General features: G+C 32.4%; 3 protein-coding genes across 11 annotated transcripts; 2 read left to right on the forward strand and 1 right to left on the reverse strand.

Annotated features, from left to right (window-relative positions):
* Nucleotides 1–1108: 1108 nt before the first annotated feature.
* Nucleotides 1109–3510, forward strand: LOC120070957 (CAP-Gly domain-containing linker protein 1). Of its 2 annotated transcripts, none has more exons than XM_039022906.1 (7): nucleotides 1109–1439; nucleotides 1535–1573; nucleotides 2081–2134; nucleotides 2254–2307; nucleotides 2779–2832; nucleotides 2924–2995; nucleotides 3134–3510. In XM_039022906.1, exons 1-7 carry the CDS (start codon nucleotides 1392–1394, stop codon nucleotides 3257–3259), a joined length of 447 nt encoding a protein of 148 aa, XP_038878834.1. In that variant the 5' UTR covers nucleotides 1109–1391; the 3' UTR covers nucleotides 3260–3510. The 2 variants fall into 2 exon arrangements, with proteins under 2 accessions (XP_038878834.1, XP_038878824.1); XM_039022896.1 differs by having other exon boundaries at nucleotides 1112–1439; nucleotides 3128–3510.
* A 7149-nt stretch (nucleotides 3511–10659) lies between these two features.
* Nucleotides 10660–19995, reverse strand: LOC120073713 (probable protein phosphatase 2C 40). Of its 8 annotated transcripts, none has more exons than XM_039026568.1 (7): nucleotides 19861–19948; nucleotides 19443–19490; nucleotides 17076–18257; nucleotides 16208–16472; nucleotides 15098–15221; nucleotides 11064–11168; nucleotides 10660–10977 (listed from the first exon to the last, which is right to left on the reverse strand). In XM_039026568.1, exons 3-6 carry the CDS (start codon nucleotides 18246–18248, stop codon nucleotides 11093–11095), a joined length of 1638 nt encoding a protein of 545 aa, XP_038882496.1. In that variant the 5' UTR covers nucleotides 18249–18257; nucleotides 19443–19490; nucleotides 19861–19948; the 3' UTR covers nucleotides 10660–10977; nucleotides 11064–11092. The 8 variants fall into 8 exon arrangements, 7 of the variants coding, with proteins under 7 accessions (XP_038882496.1, XP_038882488.1, XP_038882443.1 ...); XM_039026560.1 differs by lacking the exon at nucleotides 19861–19948 and adding an exon at nucleotides 19659–19848; XR_005480784.1 differs by lacking the exon at nucleotides 19443–19490 and having other exon boundaries at nucleotides 11064–11148; nucleotides 19861–19995.
* Nucleotides 11178–13995, forward strand: LOC120073749 (heavy metal-associated isoprenylated plant protein 35-like). The gene is made up of 3 exons (XM_039026580.1): nucleotides 11178–12596; nucleotides 12691–12766; nucleotides 12999–13995. The coding sequence occupies exons 1-3, from the start codon at nucleotides 12546–12548 to the stop codon at nucleotides 13751–13753; spliced, it is 882 nt and encodes a 293-aa protein (XP_038882508.1). The 5' UTR covers nucleotides 11178–12545; the 3' UTR covers nucleotides 13754–13995.
* Nucleotides 19996–20865: the final 870 nt, after the last annotated feature.

Below are 20865 nucleotides of genomic sequence, written 5' to 3' on the forward strand. Positions count from 1 at the left end.
TGGGCAAATCGAACATGTAAAGAATAATAAAACATGGGGAGAAGACATATCCAAAACCCATAACAAAAACTTCCAAAAAATGTAGATCTGAATAAAAAAATGGAAGAGGGAGAAAAAAAAATGTCAGATTTATAACAAATAGCCACACACATAGTAGATCTTAGAAAAAAACTATGAAAACAACCCTAGAAAAATATAGAGAAAAGTGCAACGAGTGTTTCAACAAGAAAATACCATACGATCGAGCAAGAAGAGAGTATATGAGGAAAAGAAATAGATGAGACAAAAGAATGAACCAGACGGATGAACAAAAGAGAAGATGAGAAATATAAGAATGTAAGTAATGTGAAGAAATGAGTGAGAGAGAGAGAGAGAAACGACAGAGGAAAGTAATGAAGAAGTTAAGAGAAGAGCTAGAGAAAACGTACCAAATTAGGGGGTTTTAGAGGAAGTAAAACGGTGGGAAATCCACAGTTTTTGTGTTTATCAGTGGGGAAAAGAGTGGGTGGGCTTTTTTTGCCCATCCAATTCAACTCTCCCAAACTTACCAAACCCTCCTAGGGGTGTACATAAAATCACTGAAAATCGATCCAACCGATCAAAACTGACCGAATTAAGGTCAATCGGTCGGAGCTAGGGGTCGGTTGGTTGATTTTCGATTTTTCTGAAAAAAATTCGAAAACCGACCGACCAAAGTATATATATTTGTTTTTTAATTTTTTTTTAAAAAATAAATATAAAAGCAAACCAATTACCACCAACCAAGACCAAGTCTATATTTTAGTATTGATTTATTATTAGTTTTTATGTTACCTGATTTTCAAACCCATTACATGATTTATTTAAATTTTTTCATAGAAAAGGATTGTTTTAAAATTAGAAAAGTTGCTAATTTTATTAATCTAACAATAACATTGTACCAATTCATATTTCCTACCTTGGCTCTTCTTAAAAAAAAAAAAAAAAAAACCAAACCGACCAACCGATGTCGGACGAATTTCACACTATTTTTTTGGTTGGTTTTCTCCCAGAACTGATACCGACCGATCAATGTACACCCCTAAACCCTCCCTCAATAATAATAATAAAAGGTTGATGGTTGAATAAAAAAATAAAATTAAGAGGGAGAGAGGAGGGAGGGGGGAAGCTCCATCTTTTTCCGTACAGTTCAACCAAGAGGAGAGGACTGAACAAAGTGGTAAGTGAAGGCGTTGGGTTTTGGTTCAAAATTCAAATCTTCGACAAACTCGTCCCCATCGGCCATCTCACTCTCTTATTTTTCTTCTTTTCTCTTTCCCCTAATCATTTTTGAATTTCGATTTCAACCAACCCCTTCTCATTTCTCAACCCTAATTTGCAATTCACCACTTTCTGATTCGATCCCTGCTTCTATGGCGGACGCCGATTCTTCCACTCCTTCCTCTGCTCCTCTCTCAGCAGTGAGTTCCCTTCTCTTTCTTCCTTTTCATTTTCTACTTCTCCCCCATTTGTTTCTATCTAACGTTGTTGTTTCTGTTCCCCTCTTTGTTCACAGAAAAAGGAGAATCTAACCCCCATTGGGTCCAAAATTACGGTATTCTTTTCTCATCATGCCTTTTTTATTCTCCAGTCCATTAACTTTGATTTCTGAATTTTGCTGTTGCTTACGATTTTGAGATTATGGACTTCCACTGTAGGATAGTTGAGAACTAAATTTTTCATTATTGGCTTCTGTGATGTATGTGTTTGAGACTTTTCAGATAGTTAATAGCTAAAGAGTGTTAAGAATGTATATAAGTGATTTTTGGGTTCTTGGGTCCCTGTTGTAGTTTTAATAATTAACATGGTATCAAATAGGAAGTAATAAGTACAAACTAGCATCATTTTCATTTCCGTTGCATATAATTGGCTATTTGTAGTGTTATCTCCTAATTTTCAAATCTAGAAATGGGGAGGAGTGCTAAGAACATATATAAAAAAATATATACATTAAGCTATTAGGTTAAGCTTTTGGGTCCATATATTACCGTTGTTTCAAAAGTCCTTCGAGATAGCTGCAATGTAACTCCGATCTTCTGAGATTTGACATGTTTGTTCTCAGGAATTGAATGAATCAAGGTCAGAGCTGCTTAATAGAATTCAATCTCTTAAGCAGGTGAACTCTAGATTTACAATGTCCTAGCTGTGAGCCTGATTAAGTTGGATACCCTTGCTCATTTTTAGTTGTTTCTGCCCTCTGATTTTGTAAACTTTCCCTGTGTTCGACTGTTTCAGGATCTCCAGAATTGGAGGTCAAAGCTTGACACGCAAGTTAATACCTACCGCAGTGTAAGTGAATAATAGTGAATTTTATATTGGTTGTTATCTTCTTCATTTTCTTCTATGTATTCACACATATTTCTTAAATGTATCTCCATCAGCCAGCATACCATGTTCTACAATATTTGGGTTTGAGTTTCCTTCAATGGGTCAACATGATCCATAAACCAGTTGGTTATCCCTAGAGGCCTACTGTAATCAGATCTTGTGGCTCATACTGACTGTAAGCTAGATATGACGTTGGTTAACTGATTCTTGGTAGTTCAAAGAGATCTCAACTCAAGTCTGCTAATGTTTCCACTGGAGGATATTCAATTTCTCAATACCTTGGTTTAGAAGAAAAATATGAACTAGGATAGGTTACTCAAGATAATTTAATTTTTCCTTTCATCGGTCGTAGGTGCTCCCCTCTACCCCTTCTTTCAATTTTATCTGTATATTCTGACAGCACTTGACACATATCTTCAATGCCTCATACAGGAACTATCTGAACTCAAGAAATCACTTAATGTTGAAGTAGAGCACCTTCGCACGGTAAGCAAGCAATGCGTCACAGATTGAATATGCTTTTTTTAAACTTTCTGATGCTATTTGGAAGATCAATAAGTTTGTAACATGAAAGCAGGAATTCCAAGAACTAAGGACTACCCTTCAGCAGCAACAAGAAGATGTGACTACTAGCCTGAGGAACTTGGGTGTAAGTTCTTTTTCTAACGAGTAACGACCTTCATACTCGAATAAGCAAACGAATTTCCTCAAAACACCAACCCAACCCATCCCATCCCACCGTATACGTCAACCAATATTGAAGTAACTTACATCTTGGCAGCTTCAGGATGTTTCTGTGGAGAGTAACGAGATTCAACATCAACATCCAGTGGAAAGCAGCGACAAGGAAGACGCAGACAAGGCGAAGAAGGATGGCTTAACAGAGGAAAAGGGGAATGAAGCTGAAAACTAAGTGGCAGTTTTAGCATGTACGTTATAAGTCTTTTTCCGTTGCATGATAAGTTAAACATTAGCAGCCCTCTCTAGGCGATGGATTTCCACAATTTTCTGTTTTGCATCATGCTCTATTTAAATTTCAATCTTTGTAATGATGGGGTTTTTCTCAATATTTCCCATTGAGGTTCTATGAGACCTCTGCCCTTAGAGCTCTCTGGTTATGTCTCTCTCTTTCTCTAAATAACTATGGAGTTTTTTGGTACTATGCTGGGGAGCTTTTCAGTACTACGATGAATACTCCGTATGGCAACTAATTTGGTTTCTGATTTTTGGTTTTTGGAAAATTGTGTTTGTTTTCTTCATAATTTCTTACTCATAATTTTCATGCCATATTTGAACATTTGAATTCTTAGCCAATTTGTAAAACCGAAAATAATTTTTTTAAAAACTATTTTTTTAGTTTTCAAAGTTTGACTATACTTTGAAAGCACTCTTAAAGTGTAGACAACAAAATATAGAAAGCAATGGATGGAAGTAGTTTTTGTAGGCTTAATGTTCAAAATAAAAATCCAATAACTCAATGAAACTTGAACTGTTTTAGTTGTGGTTGCTAATCCAATTGAATGGGAATTTTCAGTAAGGGAAAAAGTAAAGTTGGTTAAAATACACATCTAGTCGATGAATATTGAGGTTTATGTCCAATAGGTTTTTGAACTTTCAAGAGTGTTTAATAGGTCTCTGAACTTTTAATTTACAAAAGTACTTGAATTTTCTAATCAAATTTTAGAAACAAAAACTACTTCAAGTTTTCAAGACTTGACTTGAGATTTTAAAATATAAGTAGAAGGTATATAAAACATAGTAACTTATGAGTGGAAGTAGTGTTCAAAAGTTTAATTTTCACAAACTAATATTCAAATGATAACCAAATGTGATTTTTAGATATGTGTATTAGCATATGGATGTAAAACATGTGTAAATTTACATAAGTTGGCTGAAGGCGATAAGACTTTAGAAGCCAAAATTGAAAGGGCAAATCGTAAAAATTGCCTTAAATATGGTGATAGTTGCAATTATACAAGTGTCAAACTCACACAATTATAAAAAAATTATAACAATTATATAAGTTTGAGGGTTCAATATTTATCATTAGAAATCCAATTTTTACAACCATTATAAGTTTGAGGATCCAATTTTAACACTAGATAAGTTTGAGGGCATAACTTTCATAATTTAAAGCTTAAGAGTGTAATTGCAACTATCACCATATTTGGGGGTGTAATTGTAACTCTTTAATACAAATTTGTGGTTATGTTTTGAGAAATTTAATGAGTAAAATTTCATGCTAAAAGTTCAATAAAAGAAAAAGAAGATAAAAAATGGGGGTAATAATTAAATGTATAGCCACACTTTTAAAAAATTTCAAATATAGCAAAATTTATTAATGATTGACTTTATTGCTTGATAGACTCCTATCAACGATATATTCTATCAATGATAGACTCTAAGAGCTTAGTCTAAATTTTGTTATATTTACAAATTCTTTTTCATTACGTTATATCTATTAATACTTTAGATCCGATTGCTATATTTGCAAATGGTCATAGGGAAAAGGGATAAAATGATCACTTTTTAAAAGGACAAACCAAAATACATATTTTAAAAGTATAGGAACGAAAGTGATCAAAAATTGAAAATACAAAAACTAAAATGAACATTTTAAAAGTACAATTTGAATAACCTAAAACATGAATTACAGAAATATGATATATGTGGTTAAGTCAATGGAGTATTTTTATGGTTATGGTTATGAACATGAAATGGAAACTTGGAAGTATGTTGAAAGGATTAATGTTTACTAGGCTTCCATGACACATGGTTGTGTACAGATTGAGAGGAGAGTGAAAAAAAAAAATGTCATGATCTACGTTTGTTTTTTGTAGGAAAAGACTAAAGAAAAGTAAAGGGAAAGAAAAACAAAACCCCGAGCCTTCTATTCTCTCTTCGTCCCTCTTGTTCATGGCTCCCCCCTTTCACACCTTTCTCTCCGTGGCTCACAAAATCAAACGTTTTCACAGTTACATTCATTATTTTAACCACACTTATACTAAACTTACATAATGCATATACATTAGTTTGCTTGTATGAGTCATACTACTAGGACTTGAATTTGTTGCATACACATCTTTTAATATATTATTTTGAAAGGGCTATCTACATATTTGAATATGTTTGTGGAATAATTGTATTAGGTGCTAAATATTCATGTTCTTTATTATTCACAACGTATTACTTTTATTGCATAGTAATGTTGTAGGAAAAAATTGGGAAGGTACATCCAAAAAATGTTAGAAATTCTAAATGGAATCTAGGATTGAATCTATCCATTAGTTAATTTAGTTCTTAAGGTTCTCATTCCACTCCCTCTCTATTTTCATTTATATGGAATGCTAATCTATAAAGCATAGACATATATACAGCTACACGATATGGATACGATTGAATGTGACGATTCGTCAATTTCTAAAAAACTAAGATACGGATACGTCTAAGGATGCGTCATTTTTTTTTTATTTTTTATTTTTATTTTTTAATATATATATTTCTAAAAAACGAGGATGCTAATACATTGAAAATACATTTTTTTTCTTTAAAAAAACCTAGGATATAAATAAATTTAGCATACAAGTTAATAACAATAACACAAAATAGAATACAAACACTGAAATACAATACAAAAAAAGCAATATCTAAGATGTTGAAGTACAATAGTTAATAAAATGCAATAGAAAAGTGACTCATATTGCAATGAAGAAGAAGAAGAAGAAGAAGATTAGAGAGAGAAGTATGAAGATAAACGAAGAAATTATTGTTGAAGATATTCAAATGGTTTATATTTTGGTGGACTTTGTGGGAATTCAAATGTGAAGATGGAGATTAGATGATTCTAGTCTAGGATTTGATCTTTTTTTTTTTTTTTTTCCTTTTAGTTTTGGACTCGAGTAGTGAGTTTTTTAAATAGGTTGCCTAATTTTAGATTGGGAAAGATCAGATGAGTTACTTGTCTTTTTTCTTGAAAAAAAGTACACATAGAAATAAATACGTCAAATCGCGTGTCAGATACATATTTGAGAAGTATTGGTCCGATACGTGTCCAATACTGATTCTTTGCCTCACATGAAATATTTGTGCTTCAAAGATGCTAATTATATAGTGTTCTACATATTTTCCCATTATTTGCTTTTATTTATGAATATATAGTACAAATAGATCTTGCAACCATAACAAACCGTTAAGAAGGCAGTACAATGTGACAATGTCATATGCAATTGAGAAAGTGAATGATTCAAACCTTGAGGTTTGATTCTTGAATTAAAAACTTCATTTGGTACTCAGATTATATGGATATCAATATCTTAAGAACTAATTGTGTAAGAAAAGTTAATGCTTTGAACCTTTTAATTAAAAAAAAAATCTTAGAATATGTGGTTGAGAATATGACCCAACATATTCTAAGAGCTCTTACTCTCTCCTTGTAGTTCAGGATTGATACATAGTATTTGAATTAAGGTTTAAGATTTTTTTATTTTTAAAAAAATTTTTGATGCTCAAACTTCACTTAGATCATTTTGAATCTTTTTAAATATTGAACCTAGTTTATAACTCTTGAAAATTCTTTGTTATAGTTTGGGATTGATTCCCAGTGTTAAATTAAAGTTTAATGTTGTGTTTTTTACTAGGTCTTGCATGAACCCAGTGAAGTGGTGAAGCTACCAAGCAAGTGTTTGATGATGTTTGGTTAGTGACAAGACTTGTTGTAATGTAGTTATTCGTGGCAATATCTTGTTGTATTTAGTTTTTTTGTAAAAATTTTGCCAAGTTTGGTTATTAGTTTGTTTATATTTGTCCCTTCGGAGACATTCGATAGTTCGTCGTATTTAGTTTCTCTATAAAGACTTGTCAACTTTATTCTTATATATGAAAGTTATTTATGTTTGTATCAATTTTGTGTTAAAATAAGATTAGTTGATTATGGAAATCATGTGTGCAATGACAAGATTCAAAGAAATAATAAACTATCAAACCATGTATTTTATGGACAATATAAAAGTGTCATAAATATGAAACTATGTGATAATAAAAATTTGCCATGATAGAACATTTGTTGACGTAAAATAGGTGTCATTGTTTTGATAATAAAGTGTCATGGTTCATATATTCTTACCAAAAAAAAAAAGTCACTATATATTCTTTTTTGACATTTTATAACTGTCGTCAATATCCATAACGTTATAGAAAATACTCAAATTTTAATCAATTGATGATAATAATAATCTATCATAATATATTTGATAATGACAGTTTATAATTGTAAATAATTATTCAATGTTGATACTTATTTATTGTCATGAGAAGACCAATTACGACATTTTTCAAAAAATGTCGTTGATGTGCATACATTTACAGACGATACAGTAACTGAAAATAACTGTCATGAATTTTAAATCTGCCAATCGTTAAATATCTTGAATTCTCAGTTTTGTTGCAGTGTTACTCATCTCAACCCCATTTCTCTTATCTACGGTCTCTTTACATTTTGCACTGCTTCTCTCTATGCATGCCATACACTCATCCTTCACTCTTGGAATCTTTTATTTACTGTTCTTTTATGTTTCTGCAGTTTATAGAACACACTCCAAGATTTATTGACAACTTAACATGTGAAATTTTGTAGGAAACCATTATTTAATGAGTTGAGTCATAAGAAAGTCTCCATGTTCGACCTTAGTCCTCAATGAGAACACCTCTTATTGAGTTTATATTTAGATTTTTTAAGAGAAAATTTGTAATTTCAAAGAGACTAAATCCATATTTATTTGAGTATTCTATGCGAGACAATACAATTTAAAAAATGAACTTCAAGTTGAAAGTACATGAACTAAATCAGTATTAAATAAAATTAATACTAATTAAAAATAAACTAAAAAATTCACTAACCAATTAAAAACTAAACTCAAAGAGCAGATACACCAGTTTTGAAAACTCACCAAGACCATATATCAAATTGAAACTTCAAATATCAAATCAAAACTAAGTTTAAATCTCATAGACAAAAATATGTTTTTTTTTTCTCTCATTCAAATTTTAGTAATTGAATGTGCAGGTTGACAAAGCAAACATTAACCGTTAACTCATATATAATATGTGTCGATGATTATTATATTTAAGAAAAATGTTTAAATTCTATTTTGGCTAATGAACTTTGAGTTTTATCCTATTTTGGCCTCTGAATTTCAAAAACGTCTATCTTAGTCCTTGAACATTTAAAAAGTGTTTGTTTTGGTGTTACTGTTAAGATTATGTTAACTTTTTAAAGATGAATTCTGTTTAAGGATGAAATTGCATCTAACATGGATTGAGTAAGATGAAGGTGAAGTGAAACACTAACAACCAACGTGGCAAAATGATGAATAGCCTACATCTTGGACGCAAAATGATTTTTAAGATCTCCTATAGAAATTTATTTTACCATCAAACTCATAATTGAAACCCTAGATTTTTTTAGCATAGGTAACTTATTTTGCAGTCTAATTATCAAAAAATACAAATCACTTCACTATCATGCTTAAGAGTTAACATAATCTTAATAGCAGTAACCAAAGTAAATATTTTTTAAAAGTTTAAGGATTAGAATGAACGCTTTTTAAAGTTTAAAAATCAAAATAAAATAATAATCAAAATTTAGGGACCAAAATAGGATTTAAAAAAAAATAAATTACGGTGGGGTAAGAAAGATGGCAAAATAATTGAACTTTGTACATTATTGTACGTTTTGATATGTTTTTCTTATTAATGAAGCATTATTAATTTTGAAGTGTACTTAACTTCACACGCTCATCAACATTATTAATTTTATTTTCCAACCATATGAATTTTCATTTTCCGAAATAGGGTTGGTGGAATCAATTAATTCTCATAATGTAAAATCTCAATTATTCTTTTCTCAACTAACAAATTTGGCAACTCAAGAGTCTCCTATTTATTTCCTTTATTAGTTTATTTTATTTATATATTGATATTTATTATATATTAAGTATTTTTTTTAAGTGATTTTGAAATATATATATTACTTTTTCGATTTTTTTTTTTTTTACTTTTTCAAATAAATTTTAAAATAGTTGAATTACTTTTTAAAATCATTCCAAAACATATTTTTAATAATTCAGAATCAGTTTAATATCTAACTTTACACTTTTAAATGAGTTTTTTATATCGTCAAAATTAATTTTGAATCATTAAAATATAAAAAAATTGATATATATTGTATAATATATAATTCAATTAATTTAATATATTCCCGGAAGTGATTTTAAGATAGATAATATCAATATTTCATTTGTAGTTAATAACATTTGTTTTTCTCTTTCATTTTATTTTCTCATATGCAGAGTCTCACTTATTTTCAATTAATCAATTGAAAATTGATAGTTAAAAATAAAAATGTGAGAAATGTGTTTCATGACCTAAAATAACAGTGTTTTTCTTTCTTTCTTTTTTAATAAATTATTGACAATATCAATTTCTTTTTTAATTTTATAGCTTCTATTTCTATTTTCTTTTCTTATATAAACAATACATTTATTTTAAATTATTTAATTGAAAACTATAAATTTAAAATAATAATATGAGAAATATATTTCCAGGCCTAAACGTAACAATAGTTTAATACAAACATTGTGTAACAATAGTTTAGTTAACAGAAACATTGTTCAACTGACATAAATTTGTACTATCAATCTCGGTTAAGAGGTTCAAATCCCTCACCTATACCTATAGTTATCTACTAGTTGATCCAAAAATATGGTAACAAAATTCACAAAGGTTCAAACCATAGATCGACTATTAGTTATCTTAATCAATATTTTGTCCATTGTTTTTTAGAGCTCAACAACAAATGAAAGTGGAACAATTTGAAACCGACTTCTTAATCAAAGACATTTATGTCTTAACCATACTTTAGATTAGATTGATTATAATTATTGAAGTATTTAGTTCATGTTTATAGTTTCACAAGTCGTAGTTGGAACTAAAACCTCTTTATATATAAGAGCAATACTTTGGTGCATTTCAAGATACATTCATCTTTATGCATTCTATTATCATGGCACACAAAAATTAAAATATTTCAAAAAAAAAAAATGGTAAGAAAAATGTGCCACATGACAAGTTTCAATTGAATAATTTGGTAAGATGTACAAAGATAGATGTTGTCCATGATCTACTTACGGTTAGCTATTAGGACAAAGCTATGTAAATCCAAATTATAGAAAATTAAATTTATAAAGTCCATCTCTGAAGCTATATACTTTTTAACAAATTACAAACCTACATAACCAAATACAAGCCAACATAAAATACTTTTGAAACCCATTTCACCTCAAAAAATTCAAACATAGACACCATAAATTTGGACTACCAAGCTCTGTAATACAAAACTATATACCAAAATCCAATAGAAGGAAGGAAGTTGGGAGCTGAGAGATAGTGAAAGGGAAGGGAAGAAGTAAAATATGGTTGGGTACATAAGAATAAGATATAAGATAATGAGAGAACACCTACCACTTTAATGTCAAACAAGACTTGGAACTGCTACAACACAGAGAAAAGGGCAAAGAGTGATTGCTGTTTTCATCTACATTGTTAATTGTGTTGTCCTTTTACCTTCACTTCTCTCTGTCAATCAAAAAATTATAATGTTGCGTGGGAAATTGGGAGTCTGCTCTCTCTTCTCTTATTTGAAAATTTATAAACTTACTTACCGTGTGGCTGTCTGTATCAAGTTGTCATCTTAACTACGTTTGCCTTTACTCAGAGATGATGCCTTGGCCTTGGCCGCACGTCTACCTAAAGGAAATGGCCCTTTTCTTGTTTACAGAAAGAACAGAACAATGGGGTTTTAACCAGCTCACATTACGTGGGTCATTCAATGCATAACTCATAAGAGAGAGATGGAGAGAGGAGCCAACCAATTTATTTTTGACTGGTCATTTATTAGTTATACTAGGACTGGTAGCTACTTGTTCTGACGACTCATCTAATAATTTCTCATAGTATAATTTTAACCATCTTCTTTGGTAGATTTAGTGGCTTTGGATAATCAGTCTTAAATAATTCAACTCCACTAACTTTAATAATATTTACTGTTGCAGTTTGTAGATTTATTGAAAAACTATGACTAAACAACTTGCACTCTTACTAACTTCAACATATTAACTTCAAACTTCATAACTCAATTTAACACCACATACACTTACTATAGGTGTTGTCAAATTGACTTTATAAATGCTTAAAAGCTCTGTCTTAAGCACTATAAAAGTTATTCAAAACAAGTTTTATGTATAAGGTTAAATACTGACACTTTCCGATTTTTAAAGTTTACTTTGTTTATTTTGAATCTCTTTGCTTGGATTCCCATTTGAAATCTCATTCTTTTTCAAAATCTGAACACAAGTTATTTGATAAGAACAGCTTTTCATAGCATCTAATATTTGGATTTTTTTTATATAAATAAAATAGTAGGAAGTAGGCTATAAAGTACAAGGAACCTAATTTGAAAACCAAAATCCCTATCAAAACCTAATAAAAATGTAGAAGGAAAGAAATCTTAGATGCCTGTGGCAAAGATTTCTCAATTTCCACACAAGGAAAACCCTCATTGGACAAATCTTGGTATTCATAAAACCTAGTAACCATTCGTCATTAATGAGTCAAATAGAAGAGGAAAGGTTGCAGCAAAGCAAATTTGAAAAGGCGAGCTGTGATTATGAATGTAGGGGTCATGAATTGGGAGAAGATAATTATAGTATTATACATTGGGTGGAAAGAGAAAAAGAACAATAAATCTTGAAATGTGCTACAAAAGAAGATTAAATAATGGGGTCAATCTAGATTAAAGAGGGGGTAGTTCAGCTAATTAAAAAGACCATTTAATGCATGATGATTTTAAATTGTTAAAGGGAGTTTTAGAGTTTCCAGGATATTTGTTGGGAGAGAGTGAAACCTGGCAGCCTGCTTTTAAATTCCACTATAATTACGGGAGAAAGCTAGGAAAGCTGCTACTCTTTTGTCATTTTCTTGATAGACCACTTCTCTTTTCGAACTCCCTTCTTCTTATGTATATTAGCAAAGCCATGGAGAATAATGGCTCCTTGACTCTATAGTTTCACTTTCAATCTCTCTTTCTGAACCAGAAGATTTTTGGTGATTTTTCATCTCTTTCTGAACTTGGACTTTTACCTCCAATGGCTGTGGTATGTTCTGAAGCAGCAGCCTCGCAACCTCTCAAAGCACAGGTAAAAATGCATCCTCTTCCTTACCAATTTTTCAACTTTCTTTTTCTTCTTCTCCTCAGGCATTCCCTAGCTCACCCCCTTCTTTCCTTTACAGGTTTGGGTCTTGAAAGTTTCTATTCACTGTGAAGGATGCAAGAGGAAGGTTAAGAAAGTTCTACAGAGCATTGATGGTACCATTCCAAATTGAACACTTCCACTGTTTTTGGTTTCAAATGTGAGAAAATTAACTGATAGTTATGAGTGTAAACCACTCCATCATCAGTTGGAACGAAAGAAGAAAGTTCCAGTTTTTTTTTTTGTTTCCATGTTAGTTTTTTTACCAGCCAAACATAGGATTTGGGGACTTTTACAAGTTGCCCTCAGTCTAAAGCTTTGAAAGTGATGACCTTCTTAATCTTGTAGGTGTTTATACGACCAACATTGACCCGGACCAACAGAAAGTTACGGTCACTGGTAATGTTAGTCTTGAGACTCTGACCAAGAGGTTGGCAAAGGCAGGTAAACATGCAGAAATTTGGCCAGAAAAGCAAGCGGGAAAAGAGAAACAGTTGATCAAGATGTTGGACACAAACAAAGGGAAAGACCAAGAAAATGGAAGAAGTTCGGGTACTAATAAAGCTTCAGCAAAGAAGGTCGAGTTTAAGGTCAGCCCTGTCAAGAACAACCGTGAAGAACAGAATGAGAAGTCAAAGAATATTGGAAGCTCTCCCAAAAAGCCTCCGGCCAGGGAGGCCTCGCCGGCATCCGGCTCCAAGGGCAATACTACAGGACATGACGGTTGTTCTCCAGACAAAAGTGGTGAAAAGAAGAAAACAAAGGGGCAACCAGGTAATAACAATAGTGATAAATCAGGTTCAAACCCCCAAAATGGGCATGGGCCAGTCAATGAGGAACCAGATGTGGGCCTAAGAAATGGTCACCCACTGGCCCAACAAGTATACACGGGCCCAAAGGGTTATTTTTTCCCCCCACCTATTTTGGGGTTAAATTACAAAGCACCGCATTTAGGTAAAGGTCCCGAATTTCTTCACCATGTCCCACTGATTCCACTTTCATATTCAAATGATCAGACAGAAAATTATGAGGATCGTGCAAAGCCACAGACCTACCTGGATTATTTCAGTGAAGAAAATGCCCATGGATGTTTCATCATGTGATGTGCTAACATCAAGCAATAACAACTCAAGGGGAATATATAAATTTGACGTGCTGGTTTATGTTGTAAAACAGCGAAGATGAGTATAAATGTACATGAGTGAGATCCAGAATGACAGGAAGGTTAGCAAGTAGAAAAGTTTGGAGGGGTGGGTTAGGTGCTTCTAATTTTTGGGCTAAAAGAACATTAGGTTTATTGTGCTCTCTATCAAGTGAAACGTTTTGCAGAAGCTTTTCTAAACAATGACAAGGAGTTCGTTGATTTAACAATTTCTTTTTCCTATTTAGAACAAATGAATTTATACTACACTATGCTAAACTGTGTATATCCATACAGCACTATGCATTTGTGGTTACTTTTACACTAGCATTCCATTATCCACTCAAATCCTAACCACCCCCATCTGATATTAGCATATTTCAAGCTAACTTGGCAAAGTAAATAGAGAAAACGGCAGAAAAAGTCGAAATAGTATTTAATTACCAGAGTTTTTCCAGCATCTTGGACCCGAGCAATTCAGAAGAAAACGATAATAGTAGCAATATTAGCATTCGAAGGACCATTTTTACCTAACGTTTTGTGCATCTTGGACCAACCAGCTAGAGTGTGAATTTAATTTTAGCCATTACTGGTGAAAAGAGAGAATTGCCCATCTCCCTTGTAAGAATTTAAGGGTATTTATAGGCGAACTTTACAGGGGAGATGAAATATAAACCATCACAATCACTCGTGAACAAAGATCAACGCCGGAACTTGGAAATGTTCTTAGCAGCCAATGACTTTGTGGGATCCATAACTTGGTGAATATATCAAATTAACATACCCTACAAGAAGTGCGCTAGTAGCATTTTTTTTTTTTTTTTAAGTTCAAAAAATTTGAGTGAAGAATCGCACTTGTAATGTATGCCGTGTTGCATTTTAAAGAAAGCATATTAATATTGGAAAAGGTAATATAGCATATCTTAGAGATCGACCACAATGGAGAAGGAACAATGATCTTTGTAATTAGAATCTCCAGTGATAGGCCCTAAGACAATCCTTCGTGGTTACATCCAAACTTTAACCGTTCTTCAATCTTCCAGCAAATTATCTCTAAGAATAAGGAGACTTCGCTATAATTAAAATGTATTTTATTGTAAAGGTACAAAAACCTGATTTGAGAACAAAAGGTTCTTTGATCAGATTTTGAGCTAAACAATGAAAAAGAAACATAGGACCCTACCAAAATCAATTGTCTCTCACTCAGATACATATAGTATGAGAACTACCACCACAGAATATAAGTGCATAACTATGGAATGAAAATGAGCTAACGCAAGGCAAAAACAGCCAAATTTAAGCTTACATGCTAGTAGATGCCCTTGTGGTGCGCTGATTTGTTCCAAGGATGATTACAATAACAGTTACATCATCATGATATTTCCTTCTCCTGCCGGCTGGAATGGTTATTAATTCTTCTTTGCTAAAACCTATAAAACATAAGTTCTTTCATCATCAGCAATTATAGATACAAATAGATAGCTGAAATTTCAGATTATCAGCATAAGATTAGTTCTTTTTCTGAGCAAATTACTAAAACACCCCGTATTTTGTACCTTCGTAATGGAGTAGTTTCCTTTTTCTTTTCTTATTTTTCAATCCTTTTCATGTAGTTGATGTGAAGAAAATAAAACACTAAAGGCGTATGGATTTCAATAACTACACAAAATATTAGAAAACTCATGATAAAAATAAGCATTATAACAAAAGCAATTAAATTAAATTAAATTGAAAATCAAAATAACATGAGTAAAATTTCTCCAGCCGGCCAAACGGCAGAATTGAAGAGCAGTGTTTTCACTGAACTTGTACTCAATGTCAGTATCCTTTAATAATGACTACTGACTAGTATTGTATAATATTGAAGGACATATCTCTCCAAAAGACTATCCTAGGTGAGAACGGCTAAGAGGATACAATTTAAAACCAGCAAGGGTATTCCAATTCCAACCTCAACTTGTTCTAGAAGTATTAACCTTTTGGTCAGGAATTAAATGATAGCAATGGTCCCTATTTCTTCAACGTTTTCTCTGCCATGTGTCATAAGTTTTTAATGTTATATCATCTCACAAGGAATTGACAATTCATCTTTTGTGGAAAACTTGAAGGGAATGCTTAACTTTAGATACATAAGAAACTTTCATCATGGAAAATTAACAATAAAACAAACTAAAAAGTTGACTTCTGCTAACTGCTAAGAACATCATAAATAACTAAGTTCAACACTCTAGCCCATGGTCAAATATGACATTAAATGTAAGCTTTAAGGTTGACTTTTTTTTTTTCTTTTTTTTTCCAGTTGTGCATTCATGACGATATCATACCAAAGATGAGTTAATAACAGTAAAATGTTACTTCCATAAATGTAAATTGGCACACGATTCAAATATTTCACACAAAACGATTTGGAGTTAACCTGCGCAATCAGCTGCTTTCAATAGAAGCTGCTCCAGTAAAAATTTTGCAGGATCACCAGTTGGGTTGCTCAAGATATATGAATGGACAAGGTTCACTGCCTCCTCATTGTCAAAAAAGTCAAATAAACCATCACTTCCAACTATAACAAAGCAATCTGATTTTGATATCCTATGGATAGACAATGCCGGTTGAGTGGAAATATAGGGAGGGCTTATTAGATTACGAACTCGAAGAATACCCATCAAAGCATCATTAAATTTTTTCTGCAGAGGAAATAAATGTACAATATCAACTTATGATGGACTAAAATAATTTCCAGCACTGCAGACAAAGTTACCTGGCTCACTCAGAAATGAATACCATTTTTAGCATTGATACCACATCAACTTCGTCCTGAAAATTCATGTCCTATATATAATAAAGTGGTCATGCATATTGATTTTTCTGTCCAGAGATGATATGGACTTATCAAGGACAGGTGAGATCCGAAGTGACAGGGGAAAAAAAAAAGGATAGAATCCTTAAGTATGGGTTGGGGTGGTGGATTCGAATAAAGAACATACATGGTTAAAGCATAGCTATCGTAAATATCAAGCAGGTATTATAGGTTAGCATGAAGACTTGGTCACTAACCAAAAATCCTATTTCATTTAGCAACCTGCATCCTTTTTGTTCTGTTTTTTTTGTTTTTTGTTTTTTGTTTTTTTTTTTTTGACGGGAGCAACCTGCATCATTACTAGCATATTAAGACAGTGCCGGTATTATATTTATTAAATTTTTATAAACTGCACAAACAGAGAAATGATATCGTGTTATATGAGATTATGGCCATACTGACAGGCACGCAATCCATAACTGTCGCCTACCGTCTTCAAGTAGCCAACTCCAAACGCCCGAGTCACCTTCAGTTTTCCTTTGACTTTCCCACCAACAATGATTGTCGGATCATCAGGATGATCATGTTGTAACTGTGCTCTTTCAAGTTCATTATCCACAGTGTGACTCTCAGTGAGCTGTACAGCCTTCAGTCCCCCATTCCCTCTCATAGCACCCTCATCAAGGGTAGCTAGTACTGCTCTACTATCACCCAAATTTAGTGTGTACAAATCCTTTCCATGAAGAAGAACAACTAAAACACATGACCCAACAGAAACTAAATCAGGACGATCCTCCATTTCCTGTTCAACCATGTGCAGAAAATCATTCTCTGTTTGACTAAGAGCACGCTGGAGGCTATCGAACACCCCATACCTTAGAGGGTAGTTTGTCATTCCTGCTTTGGCATATGAATGGTTCTCTAATACATTGTGCATATCTGAAGCAATTTTATTATTATTTCCCAAAGGAGGAAATCTTCCTTGAGTGATGCTACTATCATCAAGAAGATGTGAATTGTCCATGTCCAAACCGTCAGAGGTTTCATTCTTAGCTTCCCAATCTAGTAGGTTAAAATAAAATACGATGGTTTCATACAATGTGCCAGCAAGAAAATCAGCTGCATCTCTTCCATTGAAACCATCATAAATTGCACAAAATAGCCATCCATTTTCTTCAGAACAAACGGCTTGGACCCTGTCCTCACCAGCAGCTCCACCTGCCACTTGCACTTCCTTAACATTAAGAAAACCTTCACTTCCGGATGGAGCACTCATGGATTTCAACAAGTATGAATCATATTCAGAGGTTGAGGTAGATGGACTGCAACTTAAGTTTGACAGACTACTCTGCAGAGACGATGACAATATATCCAACCTTGAAAGGGTAGGTGATGAGGGAACCTTTCGGAATGAAGTAGGAGAATCCCAGGTCGGCAGAATTTCTTCTCCTATCAATCCATTGCATATATTTGTGTTTGCTAGGGTTGCATTAGCACTCAAGGCAGCACCAGATAAGCAAGAGAAACTGCTGATCTTTGGAAGTCTAGGCTGGATCTCGAACTTGTCAGAAACATCATGAATTTCATATATGTTACCATTGCATTTATAACCAAAGCTAACTTCAAGTTCTCCCTCAGGTTTTGTTGAAGCTTCTTGAAGCATACTATATGACTGTTACAACAAATACATTCATTTTTAATGCCCTTTCATAATAAAATTGGCAAAGTTAAGTTACTATGCAGCATTTATAAATTTTAGTCAGATTTGAAAGATTAAACTCGATTACCTTTTCTATACCACCAAATAGATACAGACATACTTGCAATTTAGGCTTTTAAACTGTGAAAATGGGGAGGTAATGTTGTAATGTGTTAAACTCAGTATGTATAATATTAATCTATTGGCTAAATGTTCATCATCTTTTACAAACAGGGGGAGGAAGATCTTGATCATCTTTTGTGGGGATGCTAGTTTTCTTATTCCCTTTAGAGTCGTTGCTTAAGTTTGTCTGGGTTACCATGGAGTATAACAAGGATTGTCACTTTGTGATTGAGGAGATGCTGATTAACTCTTCTTTTTGAGATAAAGGGGTACGGAGAGCCTTGTAGCAGGCTTGCTGTTTGCTATATTGTGGGGAGTGTGGCTTGAGAGGGACCGTAGGATTTTTAGTGGTGTCGAGAGGTCTTTAGAGGAGGTGTGGGAGGGCATGAGATTTAATGTGTCTTTATGGGCATCCTTTTTTTGTAATTATCATTTGGGTATCATTCTTTTGGATATGAGTCCTTTCTTGTAGCTCAGGACTCCTTTCCTTTTGTGAGCTTCTTGTTTTTTCAATACCCTAGCACATGTTTTCATTTTTCTCAATGAAAGCTTAATCCTTAAAAAGAGAAATCAATTAATGTGCATCCTTGCTACCGTATTCAACTTATAGAAAATGAAAATCTACACTACAGTTTCCTTTAGCTCTCCTTCAAATTCAATTTGCCCACATGAATTTGACTAAACCCCGTTATGATCACTAAAATATTTGTTACCTAGCATAACCTTCCCTTTCCTATCCGTTCGACAAACAAAACTAACCCATGCAAAGAAAACTCAAACAGTGAAACAATAGCACAGTTCCAGAAACCACAGGAACAAGACAACTGAACATGAAGTGCCTCCCATTTCAGTGATAAATCAAGAACAATCAAGAGAACAATTAAACTCTCAACTTCAATGACAGAAATGGAGAGACAGACGAATTAAACACGAACTTGAAATCCAAAATTCAACACAGATAATCAACAAAAACACACCACCAATTCATAGAAGAAAACCCAAAAGAGAAAAAGGGGGGAAGCAACAAAAAATAACCTAATTGAAGACGCCACGAAGCCGCCAGAAAAAACCAGCAGCATACACCTAAATCAATTAAATAAAAGAATTGAAAAGGACAGTTGGAAATAAAATAGTGCAATAAGCCGCCGGAATTGGTATCAATCGCTGAAACGACAAAATGAAGCAGAGAAAACGAGAAAGAGAGAAGGACAGAGAAAAGAGAAAGAAAAACAGAGAGAAAGAAACACAAACCGGAGGCGCTGCTGAAGAGGGAACTGAAGGGAATGGCGATGAACAACAGAAGAAGAAGAAGATGAAGAAGAAGAAGAAGAAGAAGAAGAAGAAGAAGTGAAGAATTCAGGAGAAGACGACGAAGTATGCATATGGGAGAGAAGAAAGCAAAGAGAAGTGAAAGCAAAGAGAGAAGAATGGAGAATCTGTATGTAAGTGGTACCTTAAAGGCGAAGGCCATTGGATGGTCAGGAAGACGCTCTGCTAAATTTAGGCAATTTTTTTCTTTGGTTCCCATTTTTACAACTTTTGTTAGATTCAATGTTTCGCTTTTTGTTTAATTATAAATAAATAAATAAATATCTTCCTGATTATTTAATTAATTAATACACCTTGTTTTTCTTTATTATTTTCTTCCTTAAATTATCTACTTTGATCACTGATTTTTGTTTTCTTAAAACTTAAATTCTATTTTTTTTAAATTCAATTTTGCCTACAATTCTATTTTCACATCATAAATTTAGAAATTTGATTCTAATTTGAATTGTTTTTTTAAATATTTTTATCTTTGTTTAATATAATTTTACATTTTAAAATTTAAAATTTGGATATAATAAAATCATAAATATGTCGTTTTCAAAATTTACACTGAATTTAAAAATAGGAACACCAAACATCCAAACATATCCTAGTTTTTTGTTTGATAATCCTTTAGTTTTTTAAAATGGAGTTTATGAACATTATTTTCATTAAAAATATTATTATTCACTTTTCACTAATATTTTAAATAATTCAATCAAATTTTGAAAGTTTTTCGAGAATTTATTTTTATTTTTAAAATTTGATTAAGAGATAAGAATGTAGGAATCTTTTCAAGAAAGATAAGAATCGTAATGTAAAATTTATGAGAAAATTTAGGGAAAGAAATAACCGAAAACATAATAGGTACTAAATCAGGTCTATTTTGGAATTATAACAACTGTCACATCAACTAAGTTAGTTTAAATCGACCACAAAATTAGATTTTAATTAAGTGTTTGCTGTACTTTTAAAAAAAATAATGAGAAACAATTTGTTGGCGTAGCGTTGGTTTTTTTTTTTTTTTTTTTGGCAACAACTCAATGCTTCTAACTTTTTATATTTATAGAGTTTTTTTTTTTAAAACAACTTGTACTTTTCAAGGGAAAAAAAAAACAACTTTTGTATTTATAGTGATTAAACTTAAAAT

The sequence above is a fragment of the Benincasa hispida genome, chromosome 1 (assembly GCF_009727055.1).
Source record: "Benincasa hispida cultivar B227 chromosome 1, ASM972705v1, whole genome shotgun sequence".
Lineage (NCBI taxonomy): Eukaryota > Viridiplantae > Streptophyta > Magnoliopsida > Cucurbitales > Cucurbitaceae > Benincasa > Benincasa hispida.

What these genes read in the sequence shown, in the direction of transcription:
- LOC120070957 (XM_039022896.1), top strand. Translation starts at nt 1,392, where the DNA reads ATGGCGGACGCCGATTCTTCCACTCCTTCCTCTGCTCCTCTCTCAGCA. An exon ending in CCTCTGCTCCTCTCTCAGCA is followed by an intron (nt 1,440 to 1,534) that starts GTGAGTTCCCTT and finishes CTTTGTTCACAG; the next exon opens with AAAAAGGAGAATCTAACCCC. An exon ending in CCATTGGGTCCAAAATTACG is followed by an intron (nt 1,574 to 2,080) that starts GTATTCTTTTCT and finishes GTTTGTTCTCAG; the next exon opens with GAATTGAATGAATCAAGGTC.
- LOC120073749 (XM_039026580.1), top strand. Translation starts at nt 12,546, where the DNA reads ATGGCTGTGGTATGTTCTGAAGCAGCAGCCTCGCAACCTCTCAAAGCA. An exon ending in CGCAACCTCTCAAAGCACAG is followed by an intron (nt 12,597 to 12,690) that starts GTAAAAATGCAT and finishes TTTCCTTTACAG; the next exon opens with GTTTGGGTCTTGAAAGTTTC. An exon ending in AGTTCTACAGAGCATTGATG is followed by an intron (nt 12,767 to 12,998) that starts GTACCATTCCAA and finishes TTAATCTTGTAG; the next exon opens with GTGTTTATACGACCAACATT.
- LOC120073713 (XM_039026515.1), bottom strand. Translation starts at nt 19,935, where the DNA reads ATGGGAACCAAAGAAAAAAATTGCCTAAATTTAGCAGAGCGTCTTCCT. An exon ending in CAATGGCCTTCGCCTTTAAG is followed by an intron (nt 18,258 to 19,860) that starts GTACCACTTACA and finishes TTGTTGTAACAG; the next exon opens with TCATATAGTATGCTTCAAGA. An exon ending in GAGTTGGCTACTTGAAGACG is followed by an intron (nt 16,473 to 17,075) that starts GTAGGCGACAGT and finishes TTTCCTCTGCAG; the next exon opens with AAAAAATTTAATGATGCTTT.